This window comes from Lampris incognitus, chromosome 8 (genome assembly GCF_029633865.1).
Source record: "Lampris incognitus isolate fLamInc1 chromosome 8, fLamInc1.hap2, whole genome shotgun sequence".
Taxonomy (NCBI): Eukaryota; Metazoa; Chordata; class Actinopteri; order Lampriformes; family Lampridae; genus Lampris; species Lampris incognitus.
The window spans coordinates 60768036-60790535 of NC_079218.1; the positions used below are offsets into that span (position 1 = coordinate 60768036).

Consider the following 22500-nt stretch of genomic DNA (forward strand, 5'->3'; position numbering starts at 1 on the left):
TCTTAAAACATGTTTACTGAAGCGACAAGATTTCTTCAAGAAAGCTAGCAAAGATCATGATGCAGCAGCAGTCGAAGCTAGCTAGCCACGTGGTGAGTGAGATGATTGCTGCTAAGTCGGGAAAGCCAATCAAAGAAGGGGAGTTTGTTAACAAGTGCATGCTACAGGCTGCAAGTATAGTCTGCCCGGAAAAGAAGGGTCAGTTTAGCAACATCGGCCTTGCAGCCAACACAGTGGCAGAGCGCATTTCTGACCTGTCAGGTAACAGATATTATCAACTGCGTGAGAAAGCCAAACGTTTCTGTGCATACTCAGTCGCTCTTGATGAGGGCACAGACATCATTGACACTGCGCAGCTCGCAGTCTATGTCCGTGGTGTTGACGACAGTTTTGAAGTGATGGAGGAGTTGCTCACAGTGATTCCAATGCATGGCCAGACCACCTCTCGGGAGATATTCCGCCAGCTGTGTGATGCCATTGTGGATGCGGGTTTGCCATGGAAGAGGTTTGCTGGAATAACAACCGACGGAGCGCCATCAATGACAGGGAGGAGAAATGGAGTGGTGGCACTTGTTCAAAAAAAAAACTGGAAGAGGAGGGTGTGGAGGAGGCCATTGCTCTGCACTGCATTATCCATCAGCAGGCCCTTTGCAGCAAATGCCTGAAGTTTGACAATGTGATGTCTGTCGTTGTGAAATGCATCAACCATATCAGATCCAGGGGTTTAAAGCACCGGGAGTTCCGCGCCTTTTTGGAGGAAATAGAGTCAGCATATGAGGATGTGCTCTACTTCACTGAGGTACGTTGGCTCGGCAGGGGAAACGTCTTGAAGAGGTTTTTCGAGTTGAGAGCAGAAGTGAAAGCCTTCATGGAGAACGCTGGGATGGCTGTTCCTGTGCTAAGTGATCCCAAATGGCTCATGGACTTAGCTTTCCTTGTTGACATCACACATGAGCTGAATGTACTGAACAAGAAATTACAAAACCAGGGGCAGCTTGTCACTGCTGCCTATGACAACGTGAGATCATTCTCCACAAAACTTGTGTTATGGAAAGCCCAGCTCTCTCAGACAAACCTCTGCCATTTCCCAGCATGCAAGGCACTCATGGATGCAGGCACACCATTCAGTGGTGAGAAGTATGCGGATGCCATTGTGAAGCTACAGGAGCAATTTGATCACAGGTTTGCAGAGTTCAAGACACACAGAGCCACTTTTCAAATTTTTGCTGACCCCTTCTCCTTTGATGTGCAAGATGCCCCTCCTGTGCTTCAAATGAGCTTATTTGATAGCTTGTTTGTTTTTGTTGTTTTGTTTTTTTAGCTTATTAGCTTATTAGTATTCCATCTTGTCATAACAGAACCTGGTGTCCCCTTTTTGTCTCACACTGTTCGTTTTTGTTCCTGCACTTGTACTGTTACCTGTCTTGTTTTGATCACCTGTATATATAAATAAATTTAAAAAAAGATTGAGAACATTGGATCGGTTGTACTTTTTTTTTTTGGAATACTTGCGGCCCAGCCTCACCCAAACTCTACCTCCAGCGGCCCCCAGGTAAGTTGAGTTTGGGACCCCTGCTTTAGATAAAACCAAATCAAGGGTGTTACCACTGCAATGAGTCGACTCTTGAACAAACTGAGTGAACCCAAAAGTATCAACTAGTGCCAGAAAGGCTTTACTTAGAGGATCAGCAGCCTTATTCAGATGAATATTGAAATCACCAAGAATTAGTATCTCATCAGAGTGAGTAACAAGACCTGAGACAAATTCTCCAAATTCTTCAAGAAATAATGAGTAACAGCCAGGAGGTTGATAGAGTATCACAATCTGGACTGAGCCGAGTCTATTCATGGCTGAGGGAGATGGACCCAGAACAAGAGACTCAAAAGACTGGAATTTAGATTCAAGTCTAGAAGTCAGATTGAAAATAGATTTATACATTAAGGCAACACCCCCACCTTGTTTATTTGCCTGAGCTACATGGGCATAAGTATAGTCAGGTGGGGAAGCTTCATTTAAGGGAAGGAAAACATTTGGTTTCAGCCATGTTTCACATAACCCAATCATATTGAAACTATGTTCAAGAATCAGATCATCTATTAGTAAGGCTTTGGGAGACAGTGATCTGATATTTATGAAACCAAATTTAAGCCTCTTGTGGAAGTGATCAGTAGTAGGCAGAACTTTAGAGCTACCAATAGGTGAAATATTAATTGGAATTAGACACCTTGTTGAGAGTTTTGGCCACCAACACTTTGGACGATATGTGGTCACATTCTTGATGACATTAGCTGTTTGGTTTTGTAGATTATTAGGTACTTTGTTGCACATCTCACCACTACCAGTGGCAGGAATAATTACTAGATTATTGTGAGTCACACATTTAGGAGAGGAGAACTTGGGAGCAATACAGCAGGGTAGGGAGACAGTCTCAATGTTATAGACCAAGCTATCAGGCTGATAATCTACACTATGAGAAATTCCCTGACGAATCATATTAATTAAACTACTTGACTCCACATCCACACAAGATTTAAACCTATCATGCTCTCTAATCACCTGCAACCTGCTGAATGATAAGTCCCTAGCGTCAAACTAAATGTAAACAGCTATCTATATTGCTAGACAAAAGAGCGGCGCCGCCCCCAGTAGGGTGAATGCCGTCCACTTTCAGCAGGTAAGGGTGGCCCCAGAAGGAAGGCCAGTTATCAACGAAGCCGAATCCCTGCTCATTACAGTAACGAGCCAGCCTGCGGTTCATTGAGGTGAGCCTACTGTACATCTCATCATTACCCCTCACAGGTAAGGGACCAGAGACAATTAATCGATCAAACATCACACATCTTTCTAGCAAATGCAAGTGTCCTGACTAGGCTGGCTTTTGTGATCTCTGGTTGCTTCATCCTAACATTATTGGTGCCGACATGAATAACAATGTTGCTGAAAGTAGTGGTGCTGTGTGCCTGGGTTCCCTGACTCTCCCTCCGTGATGCCAGCACCCTAAGATTAGCCTCTATGTCGGAGACTCTGGTCCCGGGTAAACAGTGAACCAAGGCTGGCGAAGCTAATCTAGCATTGCGGGTAATGGAGTCTCCTATCACTAGCGTGCGTTGCTTTACTCTGTCAACAGAAGGGGGAGAAGCACGATGGCCGGTAGGACTACCAACATGGCTGGTGAGTGGAGAAACCCGGTTTGCAGTCGGGAGAGGTGACTGCAGACCAGGCCACACGACCGATGGCTTGCTCTTGCGAGCCTTCCCACGCCGGTAAACAGAGACAAACTCCGCCGCATCTGCTGACGAAGCTGAGCTAGTGCTAACAATAGCAGGCCTGCTGTCAGGCCCGGGGCTACTGAGCTAGTGCTAACAATAGCAGGCCTACTGTCAGGCCCGGGGCTACTGAGCTAGTGCTAACAATAGCAGGTCTACTGTCAGGCCCGGGGCTACTGAGCTAGTGCTAACAATAGCAGGCCTACTGTCAGGCCCGGGGCTACTGAGCTAGTGCTAACAATAGCAGGCCTGCTGTCAGGCCCGGGGCTACTGAGCTAGTGCTAACAATAGCAGGTCTACTGTCAGGCCCGGGGCTACTGAGCTAGTGCTAACAATAGCAGGTCTGCTGTCAGGCCCGGGGCTACTGAGCTAGTGCTAACAATAGCTGGCCTGCTGTCAGACCCGGGGCTACTGAGCTAGTGCTAACAATAGCTGGCCTGCTGTCAGGTCCGGGGCTACTGAGCTAGTGCTAACAATAGCAGGCCTGCTGTCAGGCCCGGGGCTACTGAGCTAGTGCTAACAATAGCTGGCCTGCTGTCGGGCCCGGGGCTACTGAGCTAGTGCTAACAATAGCTGGCCTGCTGTCGGGCCCGGGGCTACTGAGCTAGTGCTAACAATAGCAGGTCTGCTGTCGGGCCCGGGGCTACTGAGCTAGTGCTAACAATAGCAGACCTGCTGTCGGGCCCGGGGCTACTGAGCTAGTGCTAACAATAGCAGGTCTGCTGTCGGGCCCGGGGCTACTGAGCTAGTGCTAACAATAGCAGGTCTGCTGTCGGGCCCGGGGCTACTGAGCTAGTGCTAACAATAGCAGGCCTGCTGTCGGGCCCGGGGCTACTGAGCTAGTGCTAACAATAGCAGGCCCGCTGTCAGGCCCGGGGCTACTGAGCTAGTGCTAACAATAGCAGGTCTGCTGTCAGGCCCGGGGCTAAGGCTATCTGGAGGGCCCGTCACATCTAACGTAATCCTAGCCGAAAGCAGCTGCTCTAACTCACGGACACGTCTCTCTAGTAGAGACAACCTGTCTGTAACTACGGAGCAGCCGCCACAAGCCATCGTTTTAACGAGGCTGCTTTGACTGCGACTGTAAAAGAGCTAACTGCTAGGCTAGGCTAAGCTCAAAGCTAGTAACAAACTGGGAACAGGAAGCTGCCTACTAAACACAAGATTCGTATAAGAAAGAAACTAGAGAATCTAGCGATAAGTGAACTAAGCACAGAAAATAGCTAAATCAGAACAAAACGAGGAGGTTAGGGCAGAATATAAAGAACTAGTAAAAGAAAAAGAAAAGTTGTCGATCTCACGAAGCCGCCGCTCAGCTGAAAACAGCTGGCAGTGATCAGTCAACTCGGTGGAAGTGTGCGGTCCTTTCCAAGTGCTTTCTGAATATTACTGCAGTAGAGATGACAACATAGTGACTTCCCACGAATATTACTGCAGTAGAGATGACAACATGGTGACTTCCCACGAATATTACTGCAGTAGAGATGACAACATGGTGACTTCCCACGAATATTACTGCAGTAGAGATGACAACATAGTGACTTCCCACGAATATTACTGCAGTAGAGATGACAACATGGTGACTTCCCACGAATATTACTGCAGTAGAGATGACAACATGGTGACTTCCCACGAATATTACCGCAGTAGAGATGACAACATGGTGACTTCCCTCGAATATTACTGCAGTAGAGATGACAACATGGTGACTTCCCACGAATATTACTGCAGTAGAGATGACAACATGGTGACTTCCCACGAATATTACTGCAGTATAGATGACAACATGGTGACTTCCCACGAATATTACTGCAGTAGAGATGACAACATGGTGACTTCCCACGAATATTACTGCAGTATAGATGACAACATGGTGACTTCCCAGCTAGTGGCTCACTGTCCTGCTCACTGTCCTGCCCACCATGCTGCATAGTTCACACAACCTGCACTTTACACAACGCATTTCTCAGTTAGTCTCACAAGAAGCTGATGCTATACGGCGTGCCAATGACGGCCTTCCAACTGGAACCAACATTCTGCTGTTGATGTCTTCTGGCCTTCTGACCAGAACTAACATTCTGCTGTCGATGTCTTCTGGCCTTCTGACCGGAACCAACATCCTGCTGTCGATGTCTACTGTACAACCAGCAGTCACAAACAATTAATTTGTCATTTCGTCTCATGTACTACTGTAACCTACAAAAACACTCACTGGCCGATCGCCCCCTCTCCCGGAAGCGCGCCCTAGCGCTTTGTTATTCCCGCGCTCCGAAGAGACTTCTGAGGATCTGTACACTTCCGGATATTTTCGATCCGGGGTTGTACTGCACCACGAGGCCGACCCCCTGGCGCTCGGCTAGCTGCTAGTGAGTCTTTTTGTAGGTTACACTACGTACACAAACGAAATAAAATTCCATGTCCCCCAGACCACAGCCGTGCAACACAAAAGACAAAAAACACATAACCTAAACCTCCAAAAAACCACCACCAACAACATACAAAAACTGAGAGAACGAAGCAAAAACAATAATCACAATAATAAATAAGGTAAAACACAAACAGTCAACAACACAGTCCATTCGGTGCAACACAGTCCCAAAACTCCACCATCCAGAGAAGGAACGCAGCCAGGATGAAGGTCAGAACTGCTGGTGTGCATGGGCTAGCAGTTAGCTTAGCCTGCCCCGCTTCCGCGTCCTGTCAGACCGCCCTCAGTGTTTCCTTTTCTGGTGCAGCTCCGGGCAGGGCCGAGGTCCCTGGGTCCACAGGACGCAGCAGACCCGGCTCCCCCAGCTGATCCAACACCAGCTCTCTCAGCCAGACACCTTCAACACACCTCCCCCGCACTGCACACGACCACAAAAACGCTGCACAGTCGATGCTAGGTAAGGCCACCACCAGACCGCCTCGGTGTTTCTTTTCGGGCAGGGCCATGGGCTAGCAGTTAGCTTAGCCTGCCCCGCTTCCGCGTCCTGTCAGACCGCCCTCAGCGTTTCCTCTTCCTGCGCAGCTCCGGGCAGGGCCGAGGTCCCTGGGTCCACAGGACGCAGCAGACCCGGCTCCCCCAGCTGATCCAACACCAGCTCTCTCAGCCAGACACCTTCAACACACCTCCCCCGCACTGCACACGACCACAAAAACGCTGCACAGTCGATGCTAGGTAAGGCCACCACCAGACCGCCTCCAGAAGACAGCGTTGCCAATTATTGCTGCTTCGTCGACTCCAGCCATAGTCAGATCTGACGAGACCGGGGCGCAAATCCCGGTCCCCAGTGGGCAACTGCATCGACACAAAGCCGATGCTTAGACCGCTACACCACAGCAGACCCCAAGGATCGGCTCTGAGCTCTCTCTTGTTTACAATGGTGATGGACAGGTTGACGGACGAGATCAGGCAGGAGTCTCCATGGACTATGATGTTTGTGGAGGACATTGTGCTGTGTAGTGAGAGTAGGGTGCAGGTGGAGGAGAGCCTGGAGAGGTGGAGGTATGCACTGGAGAGAAGAGGAATGAAAGTCAGTAGGAGCAAGACAGAATACCTATGCATGAATGAGAGGGAGGACAGTGGAATGGTGAGGATGCAAGGAGCAGAGGTGACAAAGGCATTTGAGTTTAAATACTTGGTGTCACCTGTCCAAAGTAACGGGGAGTGCAGTAGAGAGGTGGAGAAGAGAGTGCAGGCAGGGTGGAGTGGGTGGAGAAGAGTGTCAGGAGTGATGTGTGACAGAAGGGTACCAGCAAGAGTTAAAGGGAAGGTTTACAAGATGGTAGTGAGACCAGCTATGTTGTATGGTTTGGAGACAGTGGCACTGATGAAAAGACAGGAGGCGGAGCTGGAGGTGGCAGAGATGAAGATGATGAGATTTTCACTGGGAGTGATGAAGAAGGACAGGATTAGGAACGAGTATATTAGAGGGACAGCTCAGGTTGGACGGTTTGGAGACAAAGCAAGAGAGACAAGATTGAGATGGTGTGGACATGTGTGGAGGAGAGATGCTGGGTATACTGGGAGAAGGATGCTGAATATGGAGCTGCCAGGGAAGAGGAGAAGAGGAAGGCCAAAGAGGAGGTTTATGGATGTGGTGAGGGAGGACATGCAGGTGGCTGGTGTGACAGAGGAAGATGCAGAAGACAGGAAGAGATGGAGACGGATGATCCGCTGTGGCGCCCCCTAACGGGAGCAGCTGAAAGTAGTAGTAGTAGCAGTAGTAGATGAATACAATTATTATTATTATTATCATTAATTAGTGATTATGGCATTTGCATATGAAACTGGTCGTTGGTTTGGGTCTTTATACCACTGTATTGTTTATAAGGGTGGGGACACCTGCAGTCACTTTATTGTTTATAAGGGTGGGACACCTGCAGTCAGGTGAGACTGAAGAGGTCACTTAGATGATGATGAAACGTGTCTGTCCCAGTAGGCCTTGTGTCCAGATGACCTGATTCAGTGTTGGGATGTGCTTACCTGGATTATTGAGCATGCATCAAGACAACAACAAACTAATCTCTTTGGCATCATTTCATACCACCGCCACTGGGAAACCGGACTTTGTGGAGGTCAGAATATTAAACAATATTAGGAAACCTCTTAGCTGGAAAGTACTCCAAAGTAGTAGTAGTAGCAGTAGTAGTAGTAGTAGTAGTAGTGGTAGTAGTGGTAGTAGTAGTGGTAGTAGTAGTGGTAGTGGTAGTAGTAGTGGTAGTAGTAGTAGTAGTGGTAGTAGCAGTAGTGGTAGTAGTAGTGGTAGTGGTAGTAGTAGTGGTAGTAGTAGTGGTAGTAGTAGTAGTAGTGGTAGTAGTAGTGGTAGTAGTAGTAGTGGTAGTAGTAGTGGTAGTAGTAGTAGTGGTAGTAGTAGTGGTAGTAGTAGTGGTAGTAGTGGTAGTGGTGGTAGTAGTAGTAGTAGTAGTGGTAGTAGTAGTAGTGGTAGTAGTAGTAGTGGTGGTAGTAGTAGTAGTAGTAGTGGTAGTAGTAGTAGTGGTAGTAGTGGTAGTGGTAGTAGTAGTGGTAGTAGTAGTAGTGGTAGTAGTAGTAGTAGTAGTCGTGGTGGTAGTAGTAGTGGTAGTAGTAGTAGTAGTGGTAGTAGTGGTAGTAGTAGTGGTAGTAGTAGTAGTGGTAGTAGTAGTAGTAGTGGTAGTAGTAATGGTAGTAGTAGTAGTAGTGGTTGTAGTAGTAGTAGTAGTAGTGGTAGTAGTAGTAGTGGTAGTAGTAGTAGTGGCAGTAGTGGTAGTAGTAGTAGTAGTAGTGGTAGTAGTAGTAGTGGTAGTAGTAGGAACAATTTCCCCGGAAGAAGAACAAAAGGAAAACCCTTTTGGATGCGACACAGTCGAGCTTTGTGGGACCTTGTGGAGTCATGTGGATGGAAGCTTTGCTGAATCCTGGTTCAGTTCTCAGCGGTGGGATCGGTCTGTAACTGCTGGAGAGGAGGGGGGATCTTACTTCAGTACTGCTGTAATGTCGGCCTCTGGCAGAACAGGGCGGAGGAGCTGCTTGAGAAACCTTCAGCAAAAATGTCTTTCAAGAGTGAAGCAACGTGGCAGTTTTACCATTTTGTAAAGAATGACTTGCCTCAGCAGTTTGCGAGACCGTTATGGGATGACCCAGACTGGCCAAGAAACTCTCCTGAACTGGAGGAGATGAAGTAATGGCGTCACCAGGCCATACATCAGAGGGGCAGTTGGATGTGTAGGGTTCTGAGCAAAAGCTTTGAATTTGTGTTGTTGATGCCCTCTGGGTGGTAGAACATGTCAGCAGTTGTAGATGTCATGTTGGGGATGAGCCTGCTGCAGCAGCCATGTGGGGCTGGGGGTGGGGGTTACAGGTCCAGGAGTTCATCTGCTCCATCACCCACTGAACAAAAGCGTTGTGTGGAGTTATGCAGCACGCCCTCCACTTTGCTCATTGATGAAGGCTTGAAGTCCGTCTGAAGCTGAGAGTGTTTCTGGCGGAGACCAGGGCCCGGTGTTACTGGGTCTGTCTGTCTGTCTGTGTCCAGGAGGGATGCCGCTGATCACCAATAAATCAAATTACACAAGGACACGGGCGTCCGGGTAGCGCAGTGGTCTATCCCGTTGCCCACCAACACGGGATCGCCGGTTCGAATCCCCGTGTTACCTCCGGCTTGCTCAGACACAGATACAATTGGCCGTGTCTGCGGGTGGGAAGCTGGATGTGGGTATGGGTTCTGGTCGCTGCACTAGCGCCTCCTCTGGTCGGTCTGGTCGCTCGGGACGCCTGTTCAGGGGGGAGGGGGAACTGGGGGGAATAGTGTGATCCTCCCACGCGCTACGTCCCCCTGGTGAAACTCCTCACTGTCAGGTGAAAAGAAGCGGCTGGTGACTCCACATGTATGGGAGGAGGCATGTGGTAGTCTGCAGCCCTCCCCAGATCAGCAGAGGGGGTGGAGCAGAGACCGGGACGGCGAGGAAAACTGGGGTAATTGGCCGGATACAATTGGGAAGAAAGAAAGGCGGAAAGAATGAGAAGACAGAACATGAGCCATGACACGTCCAGATGCAGGGGTGGGTGGCTGAGGTAAAGCGGGCGCCTCCTCCACACCACCAAAAGTAACGGGTCGCTGCACTGAAACAAGGGGGACCGCTGAATGCACCGATTCCTCTGGCAGAAACTGAAGTGTGCAGGTTTCAGGCTGAAAACATTTCTTATTTCTCATTAAACAGACTTGGTCAAGTTGCTGACCTCTGACCTGTATGTGTGGGTGTGTCCAGGTGACGTTGTAGAAGTGGTTGGGGTTACTGGTGTGGCAGCTCACGTCAAACCTTTCTCCTTTCAAACGAACAAACTCTCTCTGACTGAGAGACACAGATGGCGGTGAACGCAGCCCTGGATGGATCAACAGACAGATGATTGATGGATAGCTGGATGGACAGACAACTAGATACAATAGATAGACTGACAGACAGACAGATAGATACGATAAACTGATGGATGGACAGATGGAAATGATTGACAGATGGAGAGATATTTACTTGCTATCACTATTAAGTTCAGTTCAGAGGAGGTAAGTTCTTGGCCATCTTTCCTGGCAGTACAGACATAGACCCCATTGTAAGCAAGCCTTAAATCCCGGATCAAAACTCCCCTTCGTCGCTCAAACGTCACGTCCATGCCCCTCGGCAGACCCCGCCCACTGCCACTGTCCTCCGCCAATCGGAAGGCCAGGTCAGTGAACGATGGATCAGTCAGCAGGCACTCAAACAAGAAGTCCAGTCCCTCCTTCATTTCAGGGATTCTGCGGGGGGTGACGAACACACTCGCATGGTGGGTGGGGTCTGTAGGAGCAATAAGGAGACATGGCATTTAGATTTCTTTTCAAATCACTCTGGTTGGATTCAACCAGAAAGATCCAAGATGTTCTTCACAAGGTACGAGTGAGTTCAGATTCAGAGGTATTGGAGTCTATGTTATTCCTTCATCATGATGTCACATGCCTTCTGACCCAACGAGTCACAAACATGATCAGATCTGTTTACAGCAGAAACAAGAACAGGTCCTGAGATCTCACTGTAAGAATCATAAAGTGACTCGGTTTTGGTTAGAAGGTTTTTTCAGACACAGAATAAAACTTTCAACAATAAGTCGACTATTTTACATTAGACAAGACTCCATCAGCCCAGCCACTGAGGATGCACGAGTCAGGGCATTCTTATTGCCGGTCCCAAACCCAGATGAATGGCCAGGGCTGCGTCAGGAAGGGCATCCAGTGTAAAACCTTTGCCAAATCAAATATCTACTACTACTACTACTACTACTACTACTGCTGCTACTACTACTGCTACTACTACTACTACCAGTACTACTATGTTTTGCTGCTCCCGTTAGGGGTCACCACAGCGGATCATCCGTTTCCATCTCTTCCTGTCTTCTGCATCTTCCTCTGTCACACCAGCCACTTGCATGTCCTCCCTCACCACATCCATAAACCTCCTCTTTGGCCTTCCTCTTCTCCCCTTCCCTGGCAGCTCCATATTCAGCATCCTTCTCCCAGTATACCCAGCATCTCTCCTCCACACATGTTCAAACCATCTCCATCTTGTCTCTCTTGCTTTGTCTCCAAACCGTCCAACCTGAGCTGTCCCTCTAATATACTCGTTCCTAATCCTGTCCTTCTTCATCACTCCCAATGAAAATCTTATCATCTTCATCTCTGTCACCCCCACCTCCTCCTCCTGTCTTTTCATCAGTGCCACTGTCTCCAAACCATATAACATAGCTGGTCTCACAACCATCTTGTAAACCTTCCCTTTAACTCTTGCTGGTACCCTTCTGTCACACATCACTCCTGACACTCTTCTCCACCCACCCCACCCTGCCTGTGCTCTCTTCTTAACTTTGGTTCCCCTAGTCTCTCCCGTAGCTTCATGCTGTAGCTGATCAACTTTATAGCTTGCTACAGCTCTGCAAATGACGCTTATTCTTTAAAATCATTACCAGCATACTCCTTCTCCACTCTTCTCACTTTCCAAGACCGTATTGAACAACCTAGTTAAAACTCCACTGCCATCGCTCCTAAATATGGCATCTCCATGCCTCCACAGGTAAGTCATATGTACCAGCCCCCTTTCCACTCTTCCTCCTCTTCATAGCTGCCCTCACTTCTTTGCTAATCCACTGCACTTCCTGATTCACTATCCCCATATCATCCAACCTTCTCTCTCTCTCATTGTCTTCATTCATCAGCCCCTCAAAGTACTCCTTCCACCTTCTTAGCACGCTCTCCTCGCTTGTCAGCACATTTCCATCTCTAGCCTTGATCACCCTAACATGCTGCACATCCTTCCCAGCTTGGTCTCTCTGTCTAGCCAATCGGTACAAGTCCTTTTCTCCTTCCTTAGTGTCTAACCTGTCATACAACTCACCATACGCCTTGTCCTTTGCCTTTGCCTTCTCTCTCTTCGCTTTACGCTGCATCTCCCTGTACTCCTGTCTACTTTCTTCATCTCTCTGACTATCCCACTTCTTCTTTGCCAACCTCTTCCTCTGTATAATTTGCTGTACTTCCTCATCCCACCACCAAGTCTCCTTGTCTTCCTTCCTCTGTCCTGATGACACACCAAGTACCTTCCTAGCTGTCTCCCTCACTATTTCTGCAGTGGTTGTCCAGCCATCTGGCAACTCTTCACTACCACCCAGTGCCTGTGTTAACTCCTGCCTGAACTCCACACAACAGTCTTCCTTCTTCAACTTCCACCATTTGATCTTCGGCTCTGCCGTCTCTCGCTTCCTCTTCTTAGTCTCTCAAGTCATCCTACAGACCACCATCTCATGCTGCCTAGCTATGTTCTCCCCTGTCACCACCTTGCAGTCTCCAATCCCTTTCAGATCGCGCCTTCTACATGAGATATAGTCCACCTGTGTGCACTTTCCTCCACTCTTGTACGCCACCCTGTGTTCCTCCCTCTTCTTCAAATATCAGAATCAGAACCAGAATCATGTTTATTGGCCATGCAGGTTTGCACAAACATGGAATGTGACTCCACTTTCGAACTTTAGAATAACAACACTACAACACAACAATCTTCAGATATATACACAAGGACTGACTTATACAGGCGAAATAAGAGGTGATAAAGTGCAATGGTGCAGAAAATATATCAGAGATGCTGAAATAGATGGTAGCAGGTTACTTACATACATGCCTGAGGTAGCTGGACATGACAGGGTGTACCAGTAAATGTACATGATACAGTACAGTATATACAACATTGTTGGATTTATTGACAGTGTTAGTGTTCATTTGAATGAAAGCCTGCGGAAAGAAACTGTTTTTACATCTGCTTCAAAGAAGATCGACTCAGTGCTTCTGGATACAGTGGATAGACATGTTTCATCATCACCTAAGTGACGTCTTCAGTCTCAGCTGACTGCAGGTGTCTCCACCCTTATAAACAATACAGTGACTGCAGGTGTTCCCACCCTTATAAACAATACAGTGACTGCAGGTATCCCACCCTTATAAACAATACAGTGACTGCAGGTGTCCCCACCCTTATAAACAATACAGTGACTGCAGGTGTCCCCACCCTTATAAACAATACAGTGACTGCAGGTGTCCCCACCCTTATAAACAATACAGTGACATAACGGCCCAAACCAACGACCACTTTCATATGCACATATGGTGTGACCATTAACTAGAGTTACAATGGTCATGTGTACTATTCACAGAGGATTGAGGAATTGCTGCAATCACAGCATTGTAAGATGGTGGCAGATGTACTGTTAGGCCCCCTTTTGGTTCAGGGATGGTCGTTCCCTCTTCACATAGATGGCCTCTTTGACTCATTGCTCAAACCAGCATTCCTCCCTATCAAGGATGTGCACATCCTCATCCCTGAAAGAGTGGCCACTGGCCTGTAGATTGTGTAGACTGTGGAGTCCTGGTCTGGAGATGGTGTAGACTGTGGAGTCCTGGTCTGGAGATGGTGTAGACTGTGGAGTCCTGGTCTGGAGATGGTGTGGACTGTGTAGTCCTGGCCTGTAGATGGTGTAGACTGTGGAGTCCTGGCCTGTAGATGGTGTAGACTGTGGAGTCCTGGCCTGTAGATGGTGTAGACTGTGGAGTCCTGGTCTGTAGATGGTGTAGACTGTGGAGTCCTGGCCTGTAGATGGTGAAGACTGTGGAGTCCTGGTCTGACGTGTTGGCTCTCCTGTGTTGTGTCATCCTCTTGGCCAGCGTCTGTTTTGTTTCCCCATTTCCGACATTTCCATGCCATTGGTGTGTGTGTGTGTGTGTGTGTGTGTGTGTGTGTGTGTGTGTGTGTGTGTGTGTGTGTCTGTGTGTCTGTGTGTCTGTGTGTCTGTGTGTGTCTGTGTATTAATTAACTGTAAAGCAATTTGAGTGGCTGATGCAGCTAGAAAAGCACTATAAAAATGTAACCTGATTGATTGATTGAAAGTACAAGTCATGACAACCCTCCTGGTACTTAACAGCTCCACTATATTGCTCTGTTTGTGCCGGGGACCTGGTCCTTGGGGTGGACCAACTTCTGGTGCAGCGTGTTTTGGGGTCTGAAAGTAACTGAGACGCGATGTTTGGAAAATACGGGTCTCAACTGTTCCAACACTCCCACCACATACAGAATCACCACTGGTTTACGCTTATTATAGGCCATTCACACTGGGCAAAAAACCCGCTAACATCCGCCTTTTTACATTGACCAAAGGTGGACATTAGCGGGTTTTTTGCGGGGGTTTTGACCAGTGTGAAAATAGACAGCTGTGGTCCTTCTCCTCTCTTCGATCGGCTGGTGCACTGTTTGGGGTCTTCCTGGCTTTGACAAATGCCCAGGTAGGATAACCACACTTAACCAGGGCCTGTTTAATGTGGGATTTCTCCCCTTCCCCGGCCGCTGTGTGGGTGGGGACGTTGTCAGCTCGGTGGTCCAGCGTCCTGATGACTCCTAGTTTGTGCTCCAGTGGATGATGAGAGTCAGACCTTCAGTACTGATCAGTATGTGTTGGTTTACAGATCAAATGTCCTCCATCACCAATTACAATTTCACAGTGTGAGAAGGCTACCCTGTCATGTTCCACATCCTCCCTGGTGAACTTGATGTGGTGTCCACAGGGTTCATGTGGTTGGTGAAATGTGCTACATCCTGAAATTTAACTTTAACCCAGGTGTCATCCACAAACCTGAACCAATGGCTAGTTGGTGACCCTGGATAGGACGTCAGAGCTTCTTTTCCACTTCCTCCATGTACAAGTTGGCCACTACAGGTGAGACTGGGGAACCCATAGCACACCCATACCTGTTTCTATAATACTGCCCCCTGTATGTGAAGTACATGGACTGAAGACACAGCTTCAGGAGCAGACACACTTGGTCAGTGTTAAGGGTGGTCCTATTGCTCAGGGTGGGGTCATACTGTGATTTCATACGGACTACCTCCACTGCTTCATCAACAGGAATGCAGGTGAAGAGAGGCTTAACATCACAAGAGACTATCCAAAGGAGTTGAATCAAGTGCAACTGGACTTGGTATATATATATATATATATATATACCAAGTCCAGTTGCACTTGATTCAACTCCTTTGGATAACCATGACCTGGATGAATGAGAACATTCACTGAGAACATTCACAGACATCACAAGAGACCATTGTTTTACCTCCTCCATAATGATGTCCCTCACCTTATCCACAACATCCATACTGTTCTGAATGTGATGCTCATTACTGCCTACCAACGGGTTAAGAATAGATGCCAGAAACTTAGAGAGATTGTAGGTCAGTGAGTTAATCACACTAACAATAGGCTGTTTGGTGGCCGAACCAAACCATACAGTGGTGGATGTGCAGAGGACAGACAGTGGTGGATGTGCAGAGGACAGACTGGGTTACTACAGTGTAGAACTGAATCAGCAGGTCCTAAGGCAGGTTGAACTTCTTGAGCTGGTGGAGGGAGTACATCCTCTGCTGGGCCTTTTTGATGATTGTGTCTATGTGGATGTCCACCTGAGGTCCTGAGAGATTGTGGAACCCAGAAACCGCAGACACCGAGCGGTTGAGTACGGTGAGGGGGGCAGTGTTGGGGGACTCCTCCTGAAGTTCACTGTCATCTGCACAGTTTTGAGCGTGTTCAGCTCTAGGTTGTTATGGCTGCACCAGAGGGCCCACTGAGCAACCTCCCGTCTATATGCAGACTCCTCACCATCCCGGATAAGGCCAATTATGGTTGTGTCATCCGCAAACTTCAGGAGTTTAACAGACATATGACCTGAGGTTCATTCAAATACATGCTTAACACTGTCAATAAATCCAACCATGTTGTATATACAGTACTGCACATGTTGTATATGCTGTACTGTACATGTTGTATATACTGTACTGTACATGTTGTATATACAGTACTGTACATGTTGTATATACAGTACTGTACATGTTGTATATGCTGTACTGTACATGTTGTATATACAGTACTGTACATGTTGTATATACAGTACTGTACATTGTGTGTATACTGGTACACTCTGTCATGTACATGTACCTCAGGCATGTATGTCAGTAAGCAGCTAACATGTGTTTCAGCATCTCTGATATATTCTCTGCACCACTGCACCTTATCACCTCTTATTTCTCCTGTATAAGTCAGTCCTGGTGTATATATGTGAAGGTTGTTGTGTTGTAGTGTTGTTATTCTATGTTCAGTACACTGAGAGAGTTGTGTTGTAGTGTTGTTATTCTATGTTCAGTACACTGAGAGAGTTGTGTAGTAGTGTTGTTATTCTATGTTCAGTACACTGAGAGAGTTGTGTTGTAGTGTTGTTATTCTATGTTCAGTACACAGAGAGAGTTGTGTAGTAGTGTTGTTATTCTATGTTCAGTACACTGAGAGAGTTGTGTAGTAGTGTTGTTATTCTATGTTCAGTACACTGAGAGTTGTGTAGTAGTGTTGTTATTCTATGTTCAGTACACTGAGAGAGTTGTGTAGTAGTGTTGTTATTCTATGTTCTGTACACAGAGAGTTGTGTAGTAGTGTTGTTATTCTATGTTCAGTACACTGAGAGAGTTGTGTAGTAGTGTTGTTATTCTATGTTCAGTACACTGAGAGAGTTGTGTAGTAGTGTTGTTATTCTATGTTCAGTACACTGAGAGAGTTGTGTAGTAGTGTTGTTATTCTATGTTCAGTACACTGAGAGAGTTGTGTAGTAGTGTTGTTATTCTATGTTCAGTACACTGAGAGAGTTGTGTTGTAGTGTTGTTATTCTATGTTCAGTACACTGAGAGGGTTGTGTAGAAGTGTTGTTATTCTATGTTCAGTACACTGAGAGAGTTGTGTTGTAGTGTTGTTATTCTATGTTCAGTACACAGAGAGAGTTGTGTTGTAGTGTTGTTATTCTACGTTCAGTACACTGAGAGAGTTGTGTTGTAGTGTTGTTATTCTATGTTCAGTACACTGAGAGGGTTGTGTAGTAGTGTTGTTATTCTATGTTCAGTACACTGAGAGAGTTGTGTAGTAGTGTTGTTATTCTATGTTCAGTACACTGAGAGAGTTGTGTAGTAGTGTTGTTATTCTATGTTCAGTACACTGAGAGAGTTGTGTAGTAGTGTTGTTATTCTATGTTCAGTACACTGAGAGAGTTGTGTTGTAGTATTGTTATTCTATGTTCAGTACACTGAGAGAGTTGTGTAGTAGTGTTGTTATTCTATGTTCAGTACACTGAGAGAGTTGTGTAGTAGTGTTGTTATTCTATGTTCAGTACACTGAGAGAGTTGTGTTGTAGTGTTGTTATTCTATGTTCAGTACACTGAGAGGGTTGTGTAGTAGTGTTGTTATTCTATGTTCAGTACACTGAGAGAGTTGTGTAGTAGTGTTGTTATTCTATGTTCAGTACACTGAGAGAGTTGTGTAGTAGTGTTGTTATTCTATGTTCAGTACACTGAGAGAGTTGTGTAGTAGTGTTGTTATTCTATGTTCAGTACACTGAGAGAGTTGTGTAGTAGTGTTGTTATTCTATGTTCAGTACACTGAGAGAGTTGTGTTGTAGTATTGTTATTCTATGTTCAGTACACTGAGAGAGTTGTGTTGTAGTGTTGTTATTCTATGTTCAGTACACTGAGAGAGTTGTGTTGTAGTGTTGTTATTCTATGTTCAGTACACTGAGAGGGTTGTGTAGTAGTGTTGTTATTCTATGTTCAGTACACTGAGAGAGTTGTGTAGTAGTGTTGTTATTCTATGTTCAGTACACTGAGAGAGTTGTGTAGTAGTGTTGTTATTCTATGTTCAGTACACTGAGAGAGTTGTGTTGTAGTGTTGTTATTCTATGTTCAGTACACTGAGAGAGTTGTGTTGTAGTGTTGTTATTCTATATTCAGTACACTGAGAGAGTTGTGTTGTAGTGTTGTTATTCTATGTTCAGTACACTGAGAGAGTTGTGTTGTAGTGTTGTTATTCTATATTCAGTACACTGAGAGAGTTGTGTAGTAGTGTTGTTATTCTGTGTTCAGTACACTGAGAGAGTTGTGTAGTAGTGTTGTTATTCTATGTGGAAGCAGAGTCCCCTTCCATGTATGTGCAGACCTGCATGGCCAATACACAGGATGCTGACTATGGAGCTGCCAGGGAAGAGGAGAAGAGGAAGGCCAAAGAGGAGGTTTATGGATGTGGTGAGGGAGGACATGCAGGTGGCTGGTGTGACAGAGGAAGATGCAGAAGACAGGAAGAGATGGAAACGGAAGTTCCTGTGTGGCATCCTCTGATGGGAACAGCTGGAGGAGGAGGAGGAAGAAGAAGAAGAAGAAGAAGAAGAAAATACTTCTTCAGTCCCTCTGCAGGGAAGACTGTCTTCTTCTTCTTCTTGCTGCTCCAGTAAGACAAACTGAACCATGTGAAGGTGTGTGTGTGTGTGTGTGTGTGTGTGTGTGTGTGTGTGTGTGTGTGTGTGTGTGTGTGTGTGTGTGTGTGTGTGTGTGTGTGTGTGTGTGTGTGTGTGTGTGTGTGTGTGTGTGTGTGTGTGTGTGTGTCAGAGAGGGTGGGGTTGACTCTCACCTTTTTGTGTGAGAGGAGTGCTGCATAATGGTGATGTGCTGGGAGTCCGCCTTTATATTTGATTGAATGTCAAAGCATAAAAGAACAAATACAGTCTGTCACTCATCTCACCTCTTATGTAAATGTGAACCCAAGACTCCAGGTGGGCCAGACTCTGGTTTCGGTACCCACAGTGGTAGGTCCCAGTGTGTCTCGGCTCTGCCGCGGGGATCACCAGTGTGTCTGTCAGCCGTTCTTGGTACCGCAGACGGAACGCCGAACTGGACCAGTGGACCGGCACCGTCAAGCCATTGACGCGACAGCGCAGAGTGAAGTCAGAGCGGGCAGCCAGCGTGTGCTCCGAGTTGTTTAGGATCAGGTCAAAGTTCAGGTACATGGATGGAGGCGTCAGGTCTGTATGACATCATCAACAAAGACAGGAAGTTCCACATCATCAGCAAAGAAGGGAAGGGAGACTCTGACTTCTCTCATTTCTACCATCAGTCAACATTTTAGTGGGACAAGGAAGAAGTGTTAATGCTTTGCTAACAGCTAGCTTTGCCTCGAACCCCCTGGTTCCCCTCTCTGGGGCCCTGGTCCTGGGATTTCAGCTGCCATACGTTCATATTTGCAGCTTGAAGTCGTGACGCTACCGACACTGCTAGGATTAAGAGAACTTACACCACGTGTACTACTACCACAGGCCGCCGCTAGAGCGTAGCTTTATCACGGCCTTGTCAACCAACACCAGCCCAAACGAGTCAGCACTCTGTGCTAGCTTCATACTCCTGACTGTGCCCCCGAGCAAGGCAATGGAAAGAAGAACTGGAGTGGTCCCCGGGCTCTGCAGCTGCCACCGCTCCTATACAATAGGGTGGTGGCTGAAGCGGCTTCCTCCTTCTTCTTCTTTCTTTACAGCGTCACGTCACGTCTGCCCTGGGCTGTCTGACAGTCTTACACGCCACTGAAGAGGCTTGTTCTGAAGGAACGTCCCCAACTTCAGGTCTCTGGGGAACAACGGGGGGTTCAGACCTTTGAGTGTCCAATGACATGTGACTTTCCCAGGCTAATCCCTCCATACCTAGCAGGGCTTTGTCAGAATGAGACCCCTCTGGACATGTGGTACTTGCTGAGCAGCAGTGCTGACCTGGCAGACTGAAGGTCGTTTTAGCATGAATCCAAGCTGAAGCAGAAGCAAATACTCCAACATTCTGCTCAGCTTCTGCCTTTAGGCACTCTTCTTTAAAGGCCTCACCTTGGTTAATCTTTACTGTTTCACGACTACAGCCTGTAATTGGTTGGTGTCACCGGCTCACTGCTTAACAGTCCTCAACTTTGTACCGTTTTACAACAGGGACTCTCTTCTGAGAGTTTTGAGTTTGAGATGCTTTATTGATCCCCGCGGGGAAATTACGCTCTGCATTTAACCCATTTGAGCTTTGTAGCTGGGAGCAACAGCGCCCCAGGACCAACTCCAGTTTGTCTTGCCATGCCTTGCTCAGGGGCAGAGACAGGAGTATTAACCCTAACATGCATGTCTTTTTGAGGGTGGGGGAAACCGGAGCACCTGGAGAAAACCCACCACAGACACGGGGAGAACATGAAAACTCCACACAGAGGACAACCTGGATGACCCCCCCCCAAGGTTGGACAACCCCAGGGTTCGAACCCAGGACCTTCTTGCTATGAGGCAACAGCACCAACCACTGTGCCACCTTTCCACCAAGTTTGCATCTCTTGCTCAATATTCCGATGTACATTGCGGGTCAGCTGAGTATGTTTTAGGTCACTTGGACTCAAACTCAAGCTGCTGACTCGGTGGTCTGACTTGGAAAATCCTGATAGCTATGTGCTGGCTAATCCCACTGCCCAACACGTGCCAATAATGAGGACACTGAAGCAGAGACCCACTTGGCTAGCTGAGTTCCCATAGTGCATTCCACTGGATAGCTGGAAATAAATCTCTCATGGGGGGGGTGGGCGGGGGGGGGGGTGCAGACAAACTATGTTAAACCACGGCATACTCACCGTTTGTCTAGTAAGTACTCGCATTTTAAATGAAAGCATTGTAGTACATTGGTATATTATAGCATTATTAATACTAGAATGTGTATACTAACAGCATCTGCTGGGTGGGTCAGATAGACAACTGGCTATAACCTGGCTATTTGGTGGGACCTGCTATTTGGTGGGAACGTTGCGGGAACTAGGCCTATTTTGTATTATGATAATGCATCAGATCAGATTGCATATAGAAAATATTTTTATACGTTTTATACGTTTAAAGTTTTTTTTTCTTTTTTCCATGATTGTTGCTAATCATGGAAAAAGTCATTCAGTCAGTCGGTCAGTAAACGGTCTTCTACCCAGTCTGAGTCACGGCCCTACAGTCAGTCAGTCAGTCAGTCAGTCAGTAAACAGTCTTCTACCCAGTCTGAGTCACGGCCCTACAGTCAGTAAACGGTCTTCTACCCAGTCTGAGTCACGGCCCTACAGCCAGTAAACGGTCTTCTACCCAGTCTGAGTCACGGCCCTACAGTCAGTCAGTCAGTCAGTCAGTAAACGGTCTTCTACCCAGTCTGAGTCACGGCCCTACAGTCAGTCAGTCAGATAGTCAGTCAGTCAGTCAGTCAGTCAGTCAGTCAGTCAGTCAGTCAGTCAGTAAACAGTCTTCTACCCAGTCTGAGTCACGGCCCTACAGTCAGTAAACGGTCTTCTACCCAGTCTGAGTCACGGCCCTACAGCCAGTAAACGGTCTTCTACCCAGTCTGAGTCACGGCCCTACAGTCAGTAAACGGTCTTCTACCCAGTCTGAGTCACGGCCCTACAGTCAGTAAACGGTCTTCTACCCAGTCTGAGTCACGGCCCTACAGTCAGTCAGTCAGTCAGTCAGTAAACGGTCTTCTACCCAGTCTGAGTCACGGCCCTACAGTCAGTAAACGGTCTTCTACCCAGTCTGAGTCACGGCCCTACAGCCAGTAAACGGTCTTCTACCCAGTCTGAGTCACGGCCCTACAGTCAGTAAACGGTCTTCTACCCAGTCTGAGTCACGGCCCTACAGTCAGTAAACGGTCTTCTACCCAGTCTGAGTCACGGCCCTACAGTCAGTCAGTCAGTCAGTCAGTAAACGGTCTTCTACCCAGTCTGAGTCACGGCCCTACAGTCAGTCAGTCAGTCAGTCAGTAAACAGTCTTCTACCCAGTCTGAGTCACGGCCCTACAGTCAGTAAACGGTCTTCTACCCAGTCTGAGTCATGGCCCTACAGTCAGTCAGTCAGTCAGTCAGTCAGTCAGTCAGTCAGTAAACGGTCTTCTACCCAGTCTGAGTCACGGCCCTACAGTCAGTCAGTCAGTCAGTCAGTAAACAGTCTTCTACCCAGTCTGAGTCACGGCCCTACAGTCAGTAAACGGTCTTCTACCCAGTCTGAGTCACGGCCCTACAGTCAGTCAGTCAGTCAGTCAGTCAGTAAACGGTCTTCTACCCAGTCTGAGTCACGGCCCTACAGTCAGTCAGTCAGTCAGTCAGTCAGTCAGTAAACAGTCTTCTACCCAGTCTGAGTCACGGCCCTACAGTCAGTAAACGGTCTTCTACCCAGTCTGAGTCATGGCCCTACAGTCAGTCAGTCAGTCAGTCAGTAACAGGTCTTCTACCCAGTCTGAGTCACGGCCCTACAGTCAGTCAGTCAGTCAGTCAGTCAGTCAGTCAGTCAGTCAGTCAGTAAACAGTCTTCTACCCAG

General features: G+C 47.4%; 1 protein-coding gene across 1 annotated transcript in view; it reads right to left on the bottom strand.

The window, feature by feature from the left end:
- csf1rb (colony stimulating factor 1 receptor, b) overlaps positions 1-22500 on the bottom strand; it is a 91623-nt gene that overhangs the window by 51857 nt on the left and 17266 nt on the right. Inside the window, exons 2-4 of the mRNA XM_056284428.1 lie at positions 18896-19177; positions 10258-10560; positions 9975-10111 (exon numbers count right to left, since the gene is read on the bottom strand). Of these exons, the coding sequence (XP_056140403.1) occupies positions 9975-10111; positions 10258-10560; positions 18896-19177 (722 nt within the window). The remainder of the gene's footprint in view (positions 1-9974; positions 10112-10257; positions 10561-18895; positions 19178-22500) is intronic.